At 37.2% G+C, this 19358-nt stretch overlaps 1 protein-coding gene across 1 annotated transcript in view; it reads right to left on the bottom strand.

The window, feature by feature from the left end:
- pcdh15a (protocadherin-related 15a) overlaps positions 1–19358 on the bottom strand; it is a 275961-nt gene that overhangs the window by 114526 nt on the left and 142077 nt on the right. Inside the window, exons 12-17 of the mRNA XM_056272451.1 lie at positions 18847–19053; positions 17151–17285; positions 8155–8304; positions 4733–4926; positions 4501–4633; positions 2410–2489 (exon numbers count right to left, since the gene is read on the bottom strand). Coding sequence (XP_056128426.1) covers positions 2410–2489; positions 4501–4633; positions 4733–4926; positions 8155–8304; positions 17151–17285; positions 18847–19053 — 899 coding nt within the window. The remainder of the gene's footprint in view (positions 1–2409; positions 2490–4500; positions 4634–4732; positions 4927–8154; positions 8305–17150; positions 17286–18846; positions 19054–19358) is intronic.

The raw sequence follows: 19358 nt of genomic DNA, 5'->3' as shown, positions 1-19358 counted from the left end.
AGAAACATATTCTGTACATATATTCAGATTAGATGTGTCAAATCAGTGATGTCAAACGTAATTGATTCTCATAACCAATCACGATGCACTAAATTTGAATATGATTATATTTAAATAGCAGCACAAATTAGATGTGAGAGCTATGATTTTCAGCACACAACATCTTTTCCACATGCAAAACTATTGCATGGATTCAGAAGAGCTCTGAATCTTATGGACTATTCTTATGACACTTTTAAGGTGCCTTTATCACTTTTGGAGCTTGACAGCCCTTACACTTTCATTATGTAGAAAAATAATCTGTATGAACAAAGGAAGTAAACCCATATAGGTTTGGAACGACATGATGGTGAGTAAATGATGACAGAATATAACAATTTTGGGTGAACTATCCCTTTAATGGCATACATCTTTTCATAATTGTGATGAGGTAGGACACATACGCCAACTCACAACTGAAAGATCAGAAATGGTGCATTGGAAATTGTATTCAGGATAAAATTTTGGGGTGTGTTCGTGTCATGACCTGATTTGCATAATTCCTTTGGTGAATCGGGTGCTAAAACAATGCAGACAGTAAATAATCATTGGTATCAACGGGTGCAATTCAGCACTGTATCTGTGATCATCCATGGAAAACACAGCCACAGGGACGCCATTATCATCCAGAGACCAATAGGATTTCTGCAAATCACCGGCTTCATCCAACAGTGCGCTCACATGTGTGTGTGTGTGTGTGGGTTGGTGGACGAGGATGGACAGACAGGTTCCTGTTAACATTGCAGTCACACACAGCAGAAGAAGCAGGCTGCTGTGCTGCTTGCCCATGTGTGTGTGTGTCTGTGTGTGTGTGTCTGTGTAGAATTATATTCCTCCTCAGTTGACCCCTACAAAAGCGATATTGAACGTGTCCTCTGAAGCCTGTGAAACAGGCGTATAAAACACTTCAGTGACCGGGATTCTCTTTTCTTTCGGCATCACAAACCTTCTGCCGAGCACATAGCATTCACGGCAAAGTCTTTAAATTTTAACATCCTTTTTAATGACTCTTCAACTGTCTTTGCTGTTTCTTCAACAGGCAAAATCCTTTGTAAGACAAATCAATGAAGGAAGGTTTTATTTCAGCAGTCACCCCAGAAAACCTCTCTGCAGCTATTTCTATCAATGAGATGAAATGAGATAAGATGAGATGAGACAGAAAAAAGAGAGGAGATCAACTGAGACTATAGATGAGAAAGACGAGGTGTGGCACAAAAATAAGATGAGATGAAGCTAGACGAGGCAAGTGAAAGGAGAAGAGACAAAATGAGATGAGATAAGAAACATAAGGATACTAAGGGACAATATAAGGTGAGAAGAGAAGAGAAGAGAAGAGAAGAGAAGAGAAGAGAAGAGAAGAGAAGAGAAGAGAAGAGAAGAGAAGAGAAGAGAAGAGAAGACATGTTGAGAAGTGATGAGGCAATAAGAAGAGATAACCAGATTCGATGGAATCAGATAAGGTGAGGCAAAGCAAAGCAAAATTGAATGAAGAAAGAATGAAAGACGAGGAGCAGTTGAACAGACAAAAGCAGAAAACAAAAGAACAGCTGAGTTGAAACAAGAAAGACGAGGCAAGTTAAACTCTCTCCTGTTACTGCTAACAACAGTATTAAGTGTGTTTAATTAAAGGTCATTAAGGGACCAACTACAAGTTGTTATTTAAAAAAAACATTTTCATTACTCACACGTTCTCACTCTAAGAAAACGTTCACACTGTAACCCTGTTTTCGTTTGTCTTGTCTTCATGCCTTTAGTAAGGGTTTATTTTTAATATAGTGTGTTATATTTTAAGTGCGAATACATTTTTAAAGTTGACACTAATTTGTACGTTCATATTGAAACACTTAATGAGTTTTATTTAACTTTTATACCACGGGCTGTTTAAATACTCGATTCTGATTGGCTGGAAGGTGTGCAGTAAATCCGTTTAATGCACAGGTAGTTCCAGTCAGTCACTACAAACATTGGTAACCATAGTAACACAGTTACACTTGCAAACAGAGTGAGAGACACATATGAAAACGTTTATTTACTCTTTCAGTTCTCTGTCTCTCTCTTTTAATAATGAATTTAAATAAATGTGATAATTGATTCAAATGAAAGCAATCCGATGGCTCTACTTTATTGAAAGCGGACGGAGTGCTAGAACTAACGAGCCGTAACTTCAGAAAATAACCGTCATTTTTACACGTCTGTTAAAAAATTACACTGTAAACATCAGTTACAGCTTTAACTTCTTTTTAACTTGGCAAATAACCAAGGTATAAGCGCTTCACGTCGGGTGGTTCTTCGCCTCTACGTCGTGCATTACAATCCTTTAATGCATGGCTAGCCGTGGATTATGCCTTTGTATAAGTTTCGAAAACTTACGTTCGTGAAAGGTTGAAGACCTGCTGCGGATCACCGCTATCTATCTTGTAGGTGATCGGATCCAGCTCCCGGTCTGTAGCCTGTGGAAATACAGCAATTCACACTCAGTTTACACTGGTCGTTCAGACAATTGCTGGTAGGTGAATCATAAAATCAATGAAACAAAATCAATTGCAACACACTTATACACAACACACTTAAATGTGAAGGCCAAGTCTGTTTGATGGGCATAATGAACAAGTAGAATCAGTGACATTTTACAACACGTATAAATGTATAACCCTAGACCTTTGCTAGACTTTCCAGGATACCTGTTGATAGTTATTATGCTATTTTCTAAGTGTGACAGCTTCATCTGTCTGTGCACTTGACTTGTCAAAAAAACGTCAAATAATGTAATTATAAATCAATCATCTTAAAGTGCCCCTATTATGCTTTTTCGAATAGTCCCTTACATGCAGTGTGTAATATAGCTGTCTGTGAATGTAAATGGTCTGTAAAGTTGTAAAGTTGAAAGTGTACGATAAATAAAGTTATTGTCTCCCAAAAGAAAGAATCGACTCTGAACCGCCCAAACGAGTTGCCAGGAATTCAAGTCTAACTTCCCTGACCTGGATACCTAAAGCGGTAACACAATTTATGTTTGTACGTGGTAGATCAATCACAACAGACTGGGCCATCTGACCAATCAGAGCACAGTATAGGCTCACGGAAAGGAGGAGTTCAGAGAGACTGAATCTTCAAACAAATCTTTTTTTTTTATACCTTGGATGCATATTAACCTGTTGTGTGAGACATCCTAAACCAAATTAGGAATCTTTAAAATAGCATAATCGGGGCACTTTAATTTCTTAATTTTCTTAAATAAAATGTAATTATCTTAATTTAAAACCAAAGTATTGATATATGAAAAAAGTGTGGCCATGTTCAGAATGGCTTACTGCACTCTAGTATGCAAATTTTCTGCATGCATAGAAAACCCAGAAGATCTGCTACATTTATCAAAATGTGCAGTATACAAAAGGGCATACTGCGTGGGATTATGCATCCCACAATGCAGTGTGCTCAACTTGACCTTCCATTTCCAGCATATCTGCCAACATCTTTTTTGGGGGCTCATAATTTGATCGGACTTAAAAATTTAAGACCATGGGCTTCCACCATCTATAAACTCATTACTGGTTAACAATTTTCATAAATCTTTTATAGAGAATGTGAACACAAAAATATTTAAAAATTGTATATTAAATATTATATATATATATATATATATATAACAATTAGGTTATCAATATTATAAATAAATATAAATATAATTTTATTAATATAGAATGTATATTTTATTAATATAGAATTTTATTTGATTAAAACCATGTTTTTTATGATGTACAGTACAGTATGTTGCTTTTATATAGAACTGCTGATGTGTTGTAATCTGTACCTGTCGTATGGAACAGCATGTGAGCACTTCATACAACAAATTATCTTCTGTAATTTTACTGGAAACCAATAAATAAATATATATATATATATATATACATATATACACTGTACAGATTTAATCTGTATCTGGCGTATGGCACAGCATGTGAGCCTTTCATACAACAAATTCCCAGTATTATGGGACAGCTTACAAATGTTATTATCGGCTAAAACTGCCACAGCAAACATTTGTCCAGAGTCTCCCACTGCGCTCCTTTCAAAGGCACTCAAAGTGCTTTGAATAAAACAAGAGATTTAAACAATAAGACTAACCATGTTGAGCTATATAACAGTGATTATTTTTCTGTCGATAAACTTATCCAAACAGTTTCTCACCTGTCTAAAAACACACATAATATATTAAAGCGTTTTTTGGTGTTTCCATGGTTTCTATAGAAGTAAAAATCGAGGATATGGCGGATATGACGTCATCGACCGGCGAATGTTATTAATATCCATGATATTTCCATTTCTAGAATTATTTAATATTTACACATTTTGCAAGACATGTTTAAAAAATAGGCAACTTTTAGTGGATAGGCTACTGTGCAGTATGCAGTAAACAGTACAGGCAATTTTTTTCATTCCAAGTAAAGTCTGTGTATGTACCTGTAGGTTTACCAGTATGGCTCCTATTCTCATGGCCTCACTGATCTCCAGGTTGTAGGTCTGTAGGGGGAATCGTGGGGGACTCTGATTGTTGGGCGGGAGAACCTCTATGTAGACCGTAGTTATGGAGCTCCTACATGCACATAAAGGAAGAGTAACAAAGAAAATAAAAGACCAAAAGACACAAGCAAACAGTGAGAGATCAAACGGATGCAATGAAGTCATATCTGACCTCCTCTCTGAGTCCGGAGCGTTGTCTGACGCTCTAACGGTCAGTGCGTAGGAACGGCCGACGGTCAGCGTGACCCCTGGTGCTAACGTGATCCGTCCAGTGCGGTTGCTGATGATGAAATGCCCCTGATCTCCAGCTAGGATGGCGTATGTGATGAGACCGTTTAAACCAGCGTCAGCATCCTGAGCCGTCGGCTGACAGAACACAGACATCAGAATTTTAAGCCACGTTATTTTAATTTCCACTGTTCTTCATTGTTTGTGCGTCACACTCAGTATGGTATTCCAGCCCGTTCTCATCCCAAGGCGTCATACATGTGACGCTTTTAATATTTCGTCGAAATCTAACGCACATGGCATCGTTTAGCGTCAATATGAGACGCAGATCCCAAGGCGTCATAACCGTAACCCTACCCCAGACCTAAACCTACCCATAACAGTGCGTGTTATATTGACGCTAAAGGATGCCATGTGCGTAAGATTTCGACGAAATGTCACCTATATGACGCCAAAGGATGAGAATGTATTTCTAACATGCTAATGTACTCAGATTTTTATATTTTTGAGGGTTTTAATACCTTTGCGTCAATTCTGTGTGTTTGATCATTCAATTAAAAATATAGTAAATAGAGCTTGTACTAGTTTGTATGGAAGTTTGTTTGAAAAAAAGGTAATTGTGACTTTTTTTCTCGCAATTCTGAAACAAAAAGTCAAAATTGTAAGAAAAAAAAATTTGCAATTACCTTTTTATTTTTTTTATTTAGTGACGGAAACAAGCTTCCATAGGTTTGTACAAGTAAATTGATCAAATAAAAAATTAAATTAAGAAATATTATAACGTATTACCATATACATTTCCATTGCATTCCTATTCCACTTTTTCACACACACACTTTTTCTTAATATCAATGTATCAAGGTTTGAAAATTCCTGTCCATTTATTCATTTATTTATTTGAAACAATTTCAGGCATTTAAGTATTTTAATTCAAATGTGTTTCATTTATTCAGATCATGAATTGTGTCTGAATGTACTTTATTGAATGCCATGGTATTCCCAAGGTTTAATCCAATCCAATCCACCTTTATTTATAAAGCACCTTAAAAACAACACTGTTGACCAAAGTGCTGAACACAGTCTATAAATAAACAATAACATACAACAGAGGCACAACAAAATAAATAATAAAACAATAAATAAAAAAAATAAAAAAATGAATACAACAGTAATACAAAACTGAAAGTCAACCCTCAAACTGAGTTAAAAGTCAAAGAAAATAAATGAGTTTTAAGACGGGATTTAAAAACAGAAAGAGAAACAGAAGAGTTTTGGAGCTGCCACAGCAAACACACGGTCACCTCTAGGTTTAAGGTCAATAATGGTAGTACAACAGTACAAGGCCAAAAGCCTGGTACTTTTTTCTTGGTTGATACCATGGCGTATTCTCATTATATCTATGGATGAGGTGTTAGTTCTACTTCCTGATCTTTTTCTTTCTTTAAACTCTACACTCATTACTTCAAATCAACCATAACAGAAAATCCATCCATCCGTCCTTATTAAAATGCAGATTAGACTTTCAGTATTAATAAGGTTTAAAAGCAGCATAATATGATTATTCAGGATAAATTCTCAAACACAAAGGTCCAGATCAAAGACTAAACACGTTTGATTAGTTTCAAAGACACGCATTTAGATGTAAACACTTAATTCTGAACGTTATCATCTTTAAAAGCACCGGGGCAATAAATACACCCTAAGGGTAATTAATTCAAAGTCCTGCTAATAAGAAAGCGCCACCTCCATTCACGGCTCTCATTATTAAGAAAACTCTCCAGAAGCACTGATCCGTACCGGCGTGCCTTTAGCTGCTTGGAGTGCTGAGGTAAGGAAAAAATGAACACACACACACACAATCCAGGGCAGCAAATATGGCTTATAAAACACATCCAAGTGGCCTGGGTGACCTAGCTCTGACCTGTGACCTCATTTCAGGAGGATCCAGGCAGCTTGTTATTTAAAGAGAAACTACAAGCCTTTATGTGTCTGATTTCCCTTTGAATTGTGACCCAGCCGTGACGGAATGAGACAAACACAGGCGGAGCAGAACATGAGCAGAGTGCAAAAATAAAGCAGAGATAATCGTTACTGAGAAAGAGAGAGTGAACATACCATAGCCTGAGGGACAAAGAGGCACGCATTACGTTCACTTTATATCATTTTGTCCCACTTTTTGTCAGCCCACTATGTCTACACAAGCCACTTTCACAATGCTGATGAATGCAGTTGTCATTTGTCTTTTGAGAGTTTAATCCTGATCTATACACAGAGTTTGGTTATTTACTTGAGTGTCAACTGTGTTTTACAACCAAATACACAACCTAAAAATTGTAGTAGAGACAACAGGATTATTCAGCATAGCATAGTGTGCATAGATCATACTAAACAAGTAGTTGAACTGAACTTCAATGCACTGATGTAATGATGCATTCGTCACTCACAAACTGTGGCAAGAGAAAGAGACAGAATGAGAGAGACAGATGGACAGGTCATCAGAACAAATCAGTGCTTGGAAAGTTACTCTGAAACTGAAAAATGTAAGGGGATTTAATGATAGAAAAGCTACTTTAAAAAAGCTTGGCTGAAGCTAAAATTTTTTTAAAAAAAATTTAGCTACAGAACAAGTACTAAGAAAAAGCTAGATACAATAAAGAGGGGGTTTTGCATCAAAAAGGCTTTGTTTCCAGGTGGGCCGTTAAAGAACGCGACACACAAGTCTCCCGGAAATCCTGGAGAATTCAACCAATTAGATGACAAAACTCCTGAAGTGTTTCCTATTATGTGCACCTTATGCATCAGACGTTCAGCCAACGGTCCGTGCGCGTGAAGTACCGGAAAGGCTACACTGTTGAAAGCACTGTCACATAACTAAAACATTAGTAGGGTAACAAATAATCCACAAGAGACCTCAGGGGGAAAATGATATTTTTTCATTTGAATGGGCTTCCGTAAGGTTAAAGATGTGAACAGATCACAGTATGACTCACTGCAGTTTGTCACTCCAGTTCATTAGCTGCAGTTCATATAATCCGGTTCCTCTTTAAAAGATTGCTTTATTGCCTGCTCTCCTTCATGTTCATTTAGCTGAATGACTGCGCTTCATTTTTCAATGTATTTTGTACTTATTTTATCAGGCGGGAAGAAAAAAGACGTTGACTTTCCAGGCTGTTGAATCACATTCAGTAATTTGACCAGAATCCTCAGTTATTAATGAAACAAACATTATGCCGAGTTCATTTCACACTCCAAATCACATTACAAGTTCTCAACAAACACCCCGCTATGAATAAGTGATTCATAAATGGCTCCTCATAAGCGAAGTGAAGGTTTCTCAGTTTTACTGATGTCCTGTGTCCTCCTCACCTGCAGGACGGTCTCTCCAGGTAGCATATTAGTGAAGATCTCCACATTGTAGGACACCTGAGTGAAGGTGGGTGTGTTGTCATTCGCATCGATGACCAGGATGTCCACCGTCACGGGTCTGCTCTGTTGAACACCATCAGATGCCACGAGCTTTGAACAAAAACAATGACATAAATTTAATAGCAATACATAAATAAATATGGTAACACTTTAGTTTAGAGTCCAATTCTCACTATTGCTTGTTAGCATGCATATTACAAGGATATTGGCTATTTATTAGTAATTATAGAGCACATATTAATGCCTTATTCTCTATGACCATATTCTGTATCCCTAATACCGAAATTTAACAACTACCTTAAACCTTACTAATTATTAATAATCAGTAATTAGGAGATTATTGAGGTAAAGGTTGTAGTTAATAGTTAGTTAATAGTGAGAATTGGACTCTGATCTAAAGTATGACCACAAATATAATGTGTATAATTTGAATATATTATTACATTATCATTATACAATAATATATAATTTGACACAACTTCTAATAAATGATACATTTATAACATAATTCATGATATAGTATGTATCTTTTGCAATTTTATTAAAACCAAGAAAAACTTGTTGTAGTTTTGCTGTGTGTTGCTTTTATAGACCTGCTGATGTGTTGTAATCTGTATCTGACGTATGGAACAGCATGTGAGCACTTCATACAACAAATTATCTTTTGTAATTTTTTCTGGAAACCAAGAAAATTATTTATGCATTTTTGATTTTTTTTTTTTTTGCTGTGTATTGCTTTTAAATGGACCTGCTGATTTGATTTAATCTGTATCTGTCGTATGGCACAGCATGTGAGCACTTCATACAACAAATTCCCAGTATTATGGGACAGCTTACAAATGTTATTATCGGCTAAAACTGCCACAGCAAACATTTGTCCAGAGTCTCCCATTGCGCTCCTTTCAAAGGCACTTAAAGTGCTGAGCTAGCAGCCGTAGGTTATTCCGTTGTTCCTCGGCTTGCATTTCCATGAGCTTTTCCCGAGAGATTTGTGGCAGTAAATGTGGATCAAAGCCCAGCGGTTCCTCAGTTTGAGCAGGAGAGGAGAGCTTTGCATACGTAAACACTGTGTTGGAGAACAGCTCCAGGTCAGCAAGATCTCCAGAGCAGTTTGGCCTGTATACAGGTGGACTTGCAATAACCCTAGGCAGGTTGACTGCTCAAGTGTGATGTTATTAGACACTCGCTGGGTTTAACCTTAAAGGGGTCATTTTATGCCCTTTTACATGGTCTTGATTTTGGGGTGTACTAGAATATCTTTTCATGCTTGATTGTTCAAAAAACGCATTCTTTTTCACATATTTTACATATTACAGCTCCTCTCTCCCCAGTCTGGTCTGAACGCGAAATTTATTTCCTGTTTCGATGAATCCCCTCCTTCCAAAATACAAAATGTGCTGTGATTGGTGAACTGGCCCAGTGTGTTGTGATTGGCAGCGCTTAGCTCGTGTTCTGGAAATGTTACGCTACTTCATAACAGCTAGTTCTGCCCTGGTGTAAATAATTAAAGATGGAGTCAATTTCAAACCAATTCAAGCCCGAATTAGACCCCAACAATGTTAACAAACAAGAGAACCGTGCAGAACGGATTTCATGCATGGACTTTGCAAGCATGGATTTCACATGACGTTTCAGAGAGGTATGTTTTTTGCTCATTTTCTTATAGATTATAGATACGATGTTATCTACCATTTAATCATATTAGTCGTAAAACTATGGTAATACAAAGTAATCGATCACAAAATCATGGATAAGTTTCCTAAGAGGTGGCGAATGCTTACGAAAGCAAGAGCTTTAAAAAGCTACAGTAAACACTACATTAATACTGTAATGTTAGTTAGCAGGCTAGCGAAGGCAAAGCTTTGCCCTTCGTTTACATCATAGCTACTACATAAAACATATAATTGGAACTTTTAATAGAAAACACAACTACAAATAATAAGACATACATACAAGTTGTGATCCATAAACAACAGATTGTACCGACAAAATGGGAATGCTATCTTTCAGGAGAAGCTTTTGTGCGTATAGCCTGCATTGTACCCTCTTAGGTTCTGGAAGCTGTTCTCCGTAAAATGTGCAACACAGACAAACGCTGGGGTTATAATGTTCAGGAACAGTGTTAAAAATAAATTTCTCACGCTGTGAATGAGCGTGGAATCATGGGAGTTGTCTTCTTCACCGCCACAGCCGATGGAAAGAAATCAGATGGAACTCAGGTAGAAATCATGTTCATGGATGAGAGAATGTATTAAAGTTTTACTAACGTTACTGAGGAATGAAGCAGGGCAGGGCCGAAAGCCTGGGACATTTTACATTGCTGTTTTCATGACGGATATGACATCATTGACCGGCGAAGCAATTACACTGGCCGTTACACTAGGTAAAATAGCTGATTTCTCTGGATTTAAACACTATTGGAAATATTTGTGATAATGCAAGTACGCAACTCAACAAAATATTTAACATAGTTCAAGTGGTTTTTAGATTTAATCCAAAAATCTAGCATATTGTGCCTTTTTTTCAACGTTTTTATTTCAAGTAACTTTTTTGTGGTTTTAGTTTTAGTTAACTATAATAACCCTGGTAAGTTCAGCTCTAAAATAATCTCTTCAGCTGTCCATCTGTTCCAGAATCCCTTTGAAAATGATGTGAGAGTACTTCACATTAGTGCTCTATCTCAGCGCTGCCACATATTCAATCAAGCACAATCAAAAGGGATATTACTGTACAAGAAAAAAGAGAAATCGAAGAGACAGAAGACAGTTCAAGTGCATGAAAGACAGTGTCATCTGATCTCACAGTGATCAAAAACTTCACATTTCCCTTGCAATAACTTCCACCACAAAACTCGGATAGCGAGAAACACTTCAGCGTTTGCCTCATAAAAATGCAGCCCTATGTCATTTAGAGAGCAATTTTACTCAGATCCCCTTCTGTATGCATGGCCTAATTGATTTTAAATAGACATGAACGTATGAAAAAAAAAAAGGTTAAAACCATGCACTGAAAAATAAAAACACACGTATTAGAATTCCCCAGAGGAAGCCTCTTCCTCAAAAGTTGCTCTTTCTTAGCTCAGGTGACTAAAAGGATGTCTCACTTATATTTCATTTCTCCTCTGAATCAGTGTCCATTTGCTCTCCATTTAATGTATTTCCAGCCAGTTGTGCTGAATGAGAGAGGGAGGATCAGAGGATGAGGGGAAGGGGGAAAGGTGTTTGTCAGTAAAAGGGAGGCAGGAGAATCGTGATGGGAATTCAAAATTTGACCTGTCAGAGGATCAACTGTCCAGCCGAACCCCTGAGACAGGTTGTGTGTGAATGATGTGACCACTCACAGCCAAAAAGAACACACTGCATGAACAATTCACCCGCACTCCAAAAAAAAAAAAGACCTTTAAAAGGAATAGTTCACTCAAAAAGACAAGTCTGTCACCGTTTACTTTACTTTTTGGAGATTGACAGCTCCTGGTCACCATTCACTTTCAGAATGAGAGCAGCTCAAACATTCTGCTAAAAAATTTATTTTTTATTCCATGGAATAAAGTCAGCCATACAGGTTTTTTTTTTTAATGGCAGGAAAGTGAGTAAATTTCTGGATGAACTTTACCTTTAAAATCACACTGCAGGGAAGTAGACTTTGATTATGTTGGTCTCTCTGCAGGACTATATAGCTAATTTTCTTTAATGTGCTTGTTTCAGCCTGTTTGTTCTTTATAAAAAAACTAAAAAACTATTAAATGTGATTGGGTATCTGTTTTGTACTGATAAGCAGACTTCTGTTAAGCCTTTCAAATGGATTAATGCTGATTATTAGGATCTAAATCATCAAGATTTCGCAGCCTGAAATTTTAAATTATGATTGGCCAAAGCCAGTGGCCTATTTCACAAAGCCAGTTTCAGTGGCTACCTAAGTTTGAGTTTAGATTTACATGAATATATATATTCTTAATTCATTACACATAAGTAATTATATTTTGACAATTAATATTTAACTTTTCATTTAAAATCATATACACTAAATTGACAAAAGTATTGGCTATCAGCAGAGCATTGGCGACTTTTATGCGCTGTTTGCCTCAGCACTCGGTGACCCTGCTCTGTGACTTTACATAGTCTTCTGCTTCGTGGCCGAATTGCTACTGTTCCTAAATGCTTAAACTTTCCAAAAACACCACTTACAGTTGACCGTGAATTATCTATCAGGGATGAATACCTGTGGCAATGGGTCTGATTGAAATTCTGTGTGTATATATATATATATATATATATATATATATATATATATATATATATATATATAATTATGTTAACAATGTTACACATGATATTTTTGAGTAGTTTTTAAGGCTTTATTTCTTTAATGGAATCTACCTGAATAAATAATGTAAACTTATGCTGACTCTCAAAAAGTGTAATTTTGAGTGAACGTAAATGACCTGTTTGTATTTGACTTTGAGTCATATTGTACAATTACAGGGGCACTTGGCAACCATTTCAACTTAATAAAACCGTTTAGAAGTCATGTGAATGGTTCAATTACCTGTTCTGGAGAGAATGGTGACTTTCCCCGCTCCCCCCAGCGTCCCCAGGCGGAAAACCAACCTTGCAACATCGGGACTAACGTCCCGGTAAGTTGGAAATAGAAGTCTCGTGAGAAGCGAGAACGAGCGAGAAACACCAACTGCTTTATGGCAATACGACATAATTCTATGACACTGTGTATGATGCATTACCCACTCAGTAGACATAGCTCCACACGATAAAGTTGGCCGGCTCCGATCATAACAAATGCACATAAGCAGCGGTAGAAAGCGGGAGGAAGATGCCGCAAGTGAGTTTTTTTATGACAGTGTTGTGAAAATATACGCCGCACAGCTGTAGGGGGAGCTCGATGAAAAAACATGCGACAACAAAAGTGAAAATCAGCGAAGAAATGACTAGAGTTGCCAAGTGCCCCTTTAAAAGACTGCATGTTGCCAGCACAGTACATGTAGGAACAAACTTGTTACTACATTGGCAATAGCAAAGCTATTGCTCATTGAACAAAGCAACAAGCTTAATTTACATGATGTTTTACATAATATACAACTGTTAATCTAATGGGGATGGTGGTTTTACAGATGGGATTTTTTTTGTAATTTTTTTGGATGTCATCCCCCCTCAAATTTGTATGCTTCCATTTATATAAATTATTATTAATTAAATAAATTCATTTGATTCACTTGCATCAATAGTCAGAAATTTTATTTCAGCTGCCTTTTACAACATTCCTGTTTTTTCTTGTCTTGTAAATGCATTAAATTCAAGATTTATTTTCATAACAATCTCTTAAGCCCTATTCGGACGGAATTAGTTTAACATGGAGAGGTGGGGTAAAGTATTTATTACCAGAGCTTCTCAATGATTTTAGTCCCGTCCGAATGTGCCATCTCAGTAATCATTACGCACAATCTGCCCTATTTTAAGGATCTAAGCACATGGTCTAAAGCGCACAGCGCACTTGCACTTGTTAACATCCACTTTTGCTAGTTTAACGACTGGAAAAATGATCGGCGCGCCCGGCGCATGGTCTAAAAGTGTTGTCCCTATTCTCTTAATGAGTAATGGGTGTGTTTTGGGCGTAATGTGCCATAAACCAATCAGAGTCTCATCTCCCATTCCCTTTAAAATAAAGTTGAGCTTGCGCCATGGCGGATTCACAATTTACATGACAGAATTTGCAAGCGGAAAGACTGAACGCTTCTTTTAGAGAGGACACGGATCTGCTCGTGCGCGAGGTTAAAGCGCAAGCAGACCATCTACGGGACAAGCCGGATTCCACCATATCTTTATGTACACAATAATAATTTTTACATTCTAATCGTTTTATTTTTAATATTTGGCTAGTTTGTGTGCTGCTGTGCGTCCCTGTGTGTAATAAGCAGTGTACGCGCGTTGTGCACCCGCCTATAGGCTCATATTACTAATGCGCCCTTTAAATAACAAAAAAAATAAATACTGCGCCATTGACTTCAGACCAGGTTTCAGACTGCTGATTTCAGTTGCCTCAAAATAGCTACATGCCAACAATGCGCCTGAACAGACCTCATTTTCAGACCAACATGCCCATGAGGCACACAAATAGGCGCAAATGCATTTGCTATTTAAACAAAGTGGCGCAGGATGTGAAACCGATAACTGCGTCAGGCAACTAGCAAAAAACACTAGCTTCGCGCCTGGCGAGTGTATGATAGGACCCATAGTCAGTAAAGATTACGGCTGTGAGTGGTCACATCATTCACACACAACCTCTCTCAGGGGTTCGGCTGGACAGTTGATCCTCTGACAGGCCAAAGTTTGAATTCCCATCACGATTCTCCTGCCTCCCTTTTACTGACAAACACCTTTTCCCCTTTCCCTTCTGACTTTTACCTTCTATAAAAGGGTCCGGAAAAATGACCCCAGTTAACACTAATCCTGTGCGAATTAGACCCGCTGTAAGTATGTATGTAAATATTGCGTTATTTCCAGTTTTTCAAGTATGGAGGCGCTTGAAAAAGCATTCAGTTGCGTTCTAAGCATTGGGACAATTCTGTGGCAAAACTCAAGTGTTTTCCACATACCATTCAGACCAAAAAGAAGGTCGAAAGCACTTAGGGGCACACAACTTCTTTTAGATTTAGGTAAGTGCCTATGACCAACATAATCCAATCTGAATTTAATGAATACATCGTTCAACCGGGCTTAACTGTTTTATATATAGGTTATATGTGTTTGTCCACATGATATCAGGAAGCAACATAACACGCACATGACGACAGGAAGGTGACGCGGTGCGTTAATCGAGTTATCCCTCCCACTTCTGCTAGTTTTATCGAGATACAGTATCTTATCCCGTGCGAATTGGCCATTATTATTACAGACATCCTGTGGTAAAATTAAATTACTCCATCTACCCTTGTAAAACCCAAATAGGGCTTTAATCTTTTGAATTGTGCAGACTCTCTCACAAGAAGCGACTCAAACTAACACTCTCCATGTTCCGTGTGATTGGCAGTACGCTGCAGACGACAATCTTTCAGGCGCAAACACTCTAGAGTTAATCATAAACTCTGGATCAAAGCCTGTGTTGAAAAAGAACGTTTGAGCGCTGTGAACCTGCTGAATCTGATCAAAACCAGGTTCGATTTGTTTGGTTTTGTCGACTGTAAACCGACTCTGAAACTGTTCAGTTATATTCATGTAACAGGTCAAAGAGAGACAGACAGACAGATAGACAGATATTAAATTATTACAAAATTACATGCTGAGACTTTAGTCACCTTGCATACTCCTAATGTAGTCCTTTTATGAGCCCCAAATGGGACACCCCCAAATCAAAGCTGTCAGGCCATTGCAGTGAATGGTCCATGAAACAAACCCCACCTCTCAGATTAGACAATGATCAAAACACTGCGCTCAAATGATCCTCGTGTGATCCAGCTGTCTTTTAACTGCTTCTTCGAGATCAGGGATTCTAGAAAGATCAAAGACACTTGAGCCCAAATCTCAGATCAATTGATTTGATCGATGGACAGAGTCCTGAAGAGACACTTCACATGAACAAGCAGCATCGTTTCAATCGGCTTGTTTTGTTCATCACAGCGAAGAGATGTCATGCTGAGACTTGATGTTCAAGACATAAATATTAATCTTAAAGTAAGAACATTCCCTGTTGTTACTAAATTAGATGCTCCTCATGCGGGAGCAGTACCACAGGGCAGATTGTGACGCACACTATGTCTTAGAAGAGCAGTAAATAATCTCAAGAGGACACTGAAGAGACAGAACTAAAGTGACCAGTCATTCATTTTCAATGAGAAAAGCAACAGGAGTGACAGGGACTCATGAAGCCGATTTTAGGACCACTATGATTTGTTCCATTGCACCAATATTTTCATGATAATAAAGTAAATTTGTCCCAAAATTCTCATTCCCCCCAAAAAAAAACTAAAAAAAAAACTTCTAATCAAAAATGTTTATAAATAGATATTATCATTAATATATATTTATGTCGATTTAAATAAGAAATACATAACAATGAATAATTAAATAATAATAAAAAATAATGTACTCCAATGTAGATATAAAATATCTGTGATACAGAAGCGAGAATCACTGCTGAGAACAATTTGAATTAATGAGAATTTGAGAGTAGCCTGGCTAACGTCAGACCACGTCTCATTGACATTGAGACGTGGTCTGGGAACCACATGTTCATTTTCTCGTATTTGAAGCGTGGTTTACGAATGCCCAGAGCCATTTATTGGGTGCTACGAATGTCTATCAAATGCGCCTGTACGTAGCTCATAGCCAATCGTTTCAATTATACCAGATGACGTATATAGAGCGAAAGAAATTAGACGAGGAAGAAGACGATGGGTCAGAGATTTATTTGCGTTCTAAACTACTTAGAACAATATCTAAGGCTGCATCGAAAGGTAACTTTGCGTCTGCTGCCATGTTTGATCCATAGGTATAAACAATCTGCTTCGGTGTGTCGCATAGACGTCGTCATCGTCTTGCTGCTCCCTCCCCGTTCTGTGATTGGTCCCCTCGCTGAGGCGAAAATTTGGTCCATGGTATCCAGATTGCCTAGCAGCGTGTAAATAAAATTGCGCTGCGCAAAGGCAGCATGGGGAAACCCAGGCTAATTTGAGAGAGAAAATGTCCTCAATTGTCATAAAAATAATGTTACAAAGAAAAATAATTCAATGGGCTTTATTTTCTTTATACAAAAAATCAGTGTTTCTTTTTTCCTTTAGATTTTGGGATGAAATGCAATATGTTTGAGTGATTCACTGGTTCGGGTTAGTCTAGTAGGAATTATAATCAGTTGAATATAAAACAAACAGAAGCCAATGGGAGGTTTTCATTCAGACTGGTAAATGTGTGTACACTACAGTATCTTACCGTTAAAGTGTAATTCGTCTGTATCTCACGGTCCACTGGTTTCAACAGGGTGAGGTAACGTGTGATGCCAGCGGGCGCGATGGTGAAGATGGAGGTGTAGCCATTCAGGGTGATCTTTAACTGAGGATCTTTTGTCTTCACAAAACAAAGATGAGAGGTGATTCACACATTAACATGAGCATGACAAACAAGCCTCATGCAGTCACGCAATCCTCATATTGCATAAACAAGCCAAAGAGTCACTCAACTCAACTACAGCATTCACTCTGACATGCAAGAACCTCTTCAGAAATACAACAGATTTAATTGCTTGTTTGAAAGTTCAGAGAATTCAAACGTCAAAATCTCATGTATAGATCTAAAGAAAAATGTGTGTAAATTGGATATAACATAATACTCTCTAGATTTATATATAGACTTTGTGGAAATACTGTCTAGGAATGAGGTCATCTGCCCTATTACCACCTATTTTGACTAGCAATAGAGTGTAGTAAATAATGGCTCTAAAGCTGTAACATAAATGAAAGCCTATTGGCTAAAAAAAACAAGAAACAAACTATTCAATAATGTCCCAGCTTCCTTTTATCAATAGGAAACAAAGCAACTAAATTAATTAATTAGTAATGGAAAAAAATTATGTGTTAAAATATAATTAAACATTTTACGCACCCACCCTGCCCTAGACCTACAGACAGAATGAAAAACATGAAACAAAGGCTGCCTTTCCAAGGACTCTTCATATTGAGACAGCCTTCGATAAAGCTTTGTGACGGCCGAGATGTGCAGCCTTACTAGGATGCAGCCTTCCGATTTAGGTCCATATAAATATAAAAAAAACATTAAGAGGATAGTTCACCAAAATGTTTAATTCTATCATCATTTACTCTGTTTGGGTTTCTTTATTTTGTGGAATATAAAATAAGAATGTTGGAACCAAACTGTTTTGGTTACCATTGACTTCCACTGAATGAAAAAAAGAAAATGTGGCACCATTTCTCAAATCATCTACTTTAATGTTCAACAGAAGAAAGAATGTCATACAGGGTTGTGGGTGAGTAAATAACATAATTTTAATTTTTGGGTCTTTAAAAGCCATTTAAAACCCATTAATCTCATGACATTATATATCCAAGCGTTCGTGCAACCTCTGAGCTGCAATAGTCTGCAAAAAAGTCTGTAAATATATCTCAATGCAGCTTCTAAAAAAAAAAAAAAAAAAAAAAAAAAATCATGGCTGTGTCTGCGTAATAAATTCTTTGTTGAATCAAATAAAATACTTATTTTTTATACTACTTTTTGGAATATCTATTTGATAATTTTCTCATTTAACACTAATTATTTTAAATGATCGTTTGGGGGTAATTTATCAGCCAAATTTGATTAATTTGTAATTAATTAGATTAGAATTAATCACCAAATCATGTACGCCCTAAAAATATATAGAAATCTTTATATAGAAATATTCCACACATCTTAACAAAAAAAAAAAGAGAATGAAAGAAAAGAAAAGGAAAGGAAAAAGGGAACACATCACATCACTCTGGTACCTACTGGTGTGGCTCCTGACAGAAGCTACAATATAAAACATATGGAGAGACTGAAACCATCTGTGATTTTATGTATCTGTGCATTCCCAAGACACTGAAGCAGCATTCATTATGAAAATGCCCTGGCTCTTTTCACAAGAACATCTTACCTCTTCAATGTCATTGTCCAGTGCTATGATGCCCAGCGGAGCCGTGAGGTTGGAGCTCCCTGAGATGGTGGTGCCAACCGAGGCTGACTCACTGATGAAGCCCTGGTACGAGGGCCGCTGAAAATATGGTGCCTGGTTGTTCTCGTCCAGAATTTCAATCAGCAGTTCAGCATAGGCAGGAAGAGGGTGACCGTTATCCTGCTCGGCCTGTTCACAAACAAACAAACAAACAAACTAAACTGTCATGGTGAAATTATCTAAAAAGAAAAGCTTAAGGTTGTTATCTGCTTATCCGTATAAACATTAAGGTACAATGATGACGGCTATACTTTAAAGAATACAATGGTATACACATACCATGTTCAAATAAACTGACATTACCAAGCTAAAAAAAAAAAAAAAACATTACAATGTACAAGAAAAAAAAAATCATGGTATATTTAAATATATATAGTATTATATATATATATATATATATATATATATATATATATATATATATATATATATAT

The sequence above is a fragment of the Rhinichthys klamathensis genome, unplaced genomic scaffold (genome assembly GCF_029890125.1).
Source record: "Rhinichthys klamathensis goyatoka isolate OS25496 unplaced genomic scaffold, OSU_Roscu_1.1 h1tg000338l_1, whole genome shotgun sequence".
NCBI lineage: Eukaryota > Metazoa > Chordata > Actinopteri > Cypriniformes > Leuciscidae > Rhinichthys > Rhinichthys klamathensis.
The sequence above is the reverse complement of the archived record's forward strand: the minus strand, read 5'-3'. Positions and strand labels throughout refer to the sequence as shown.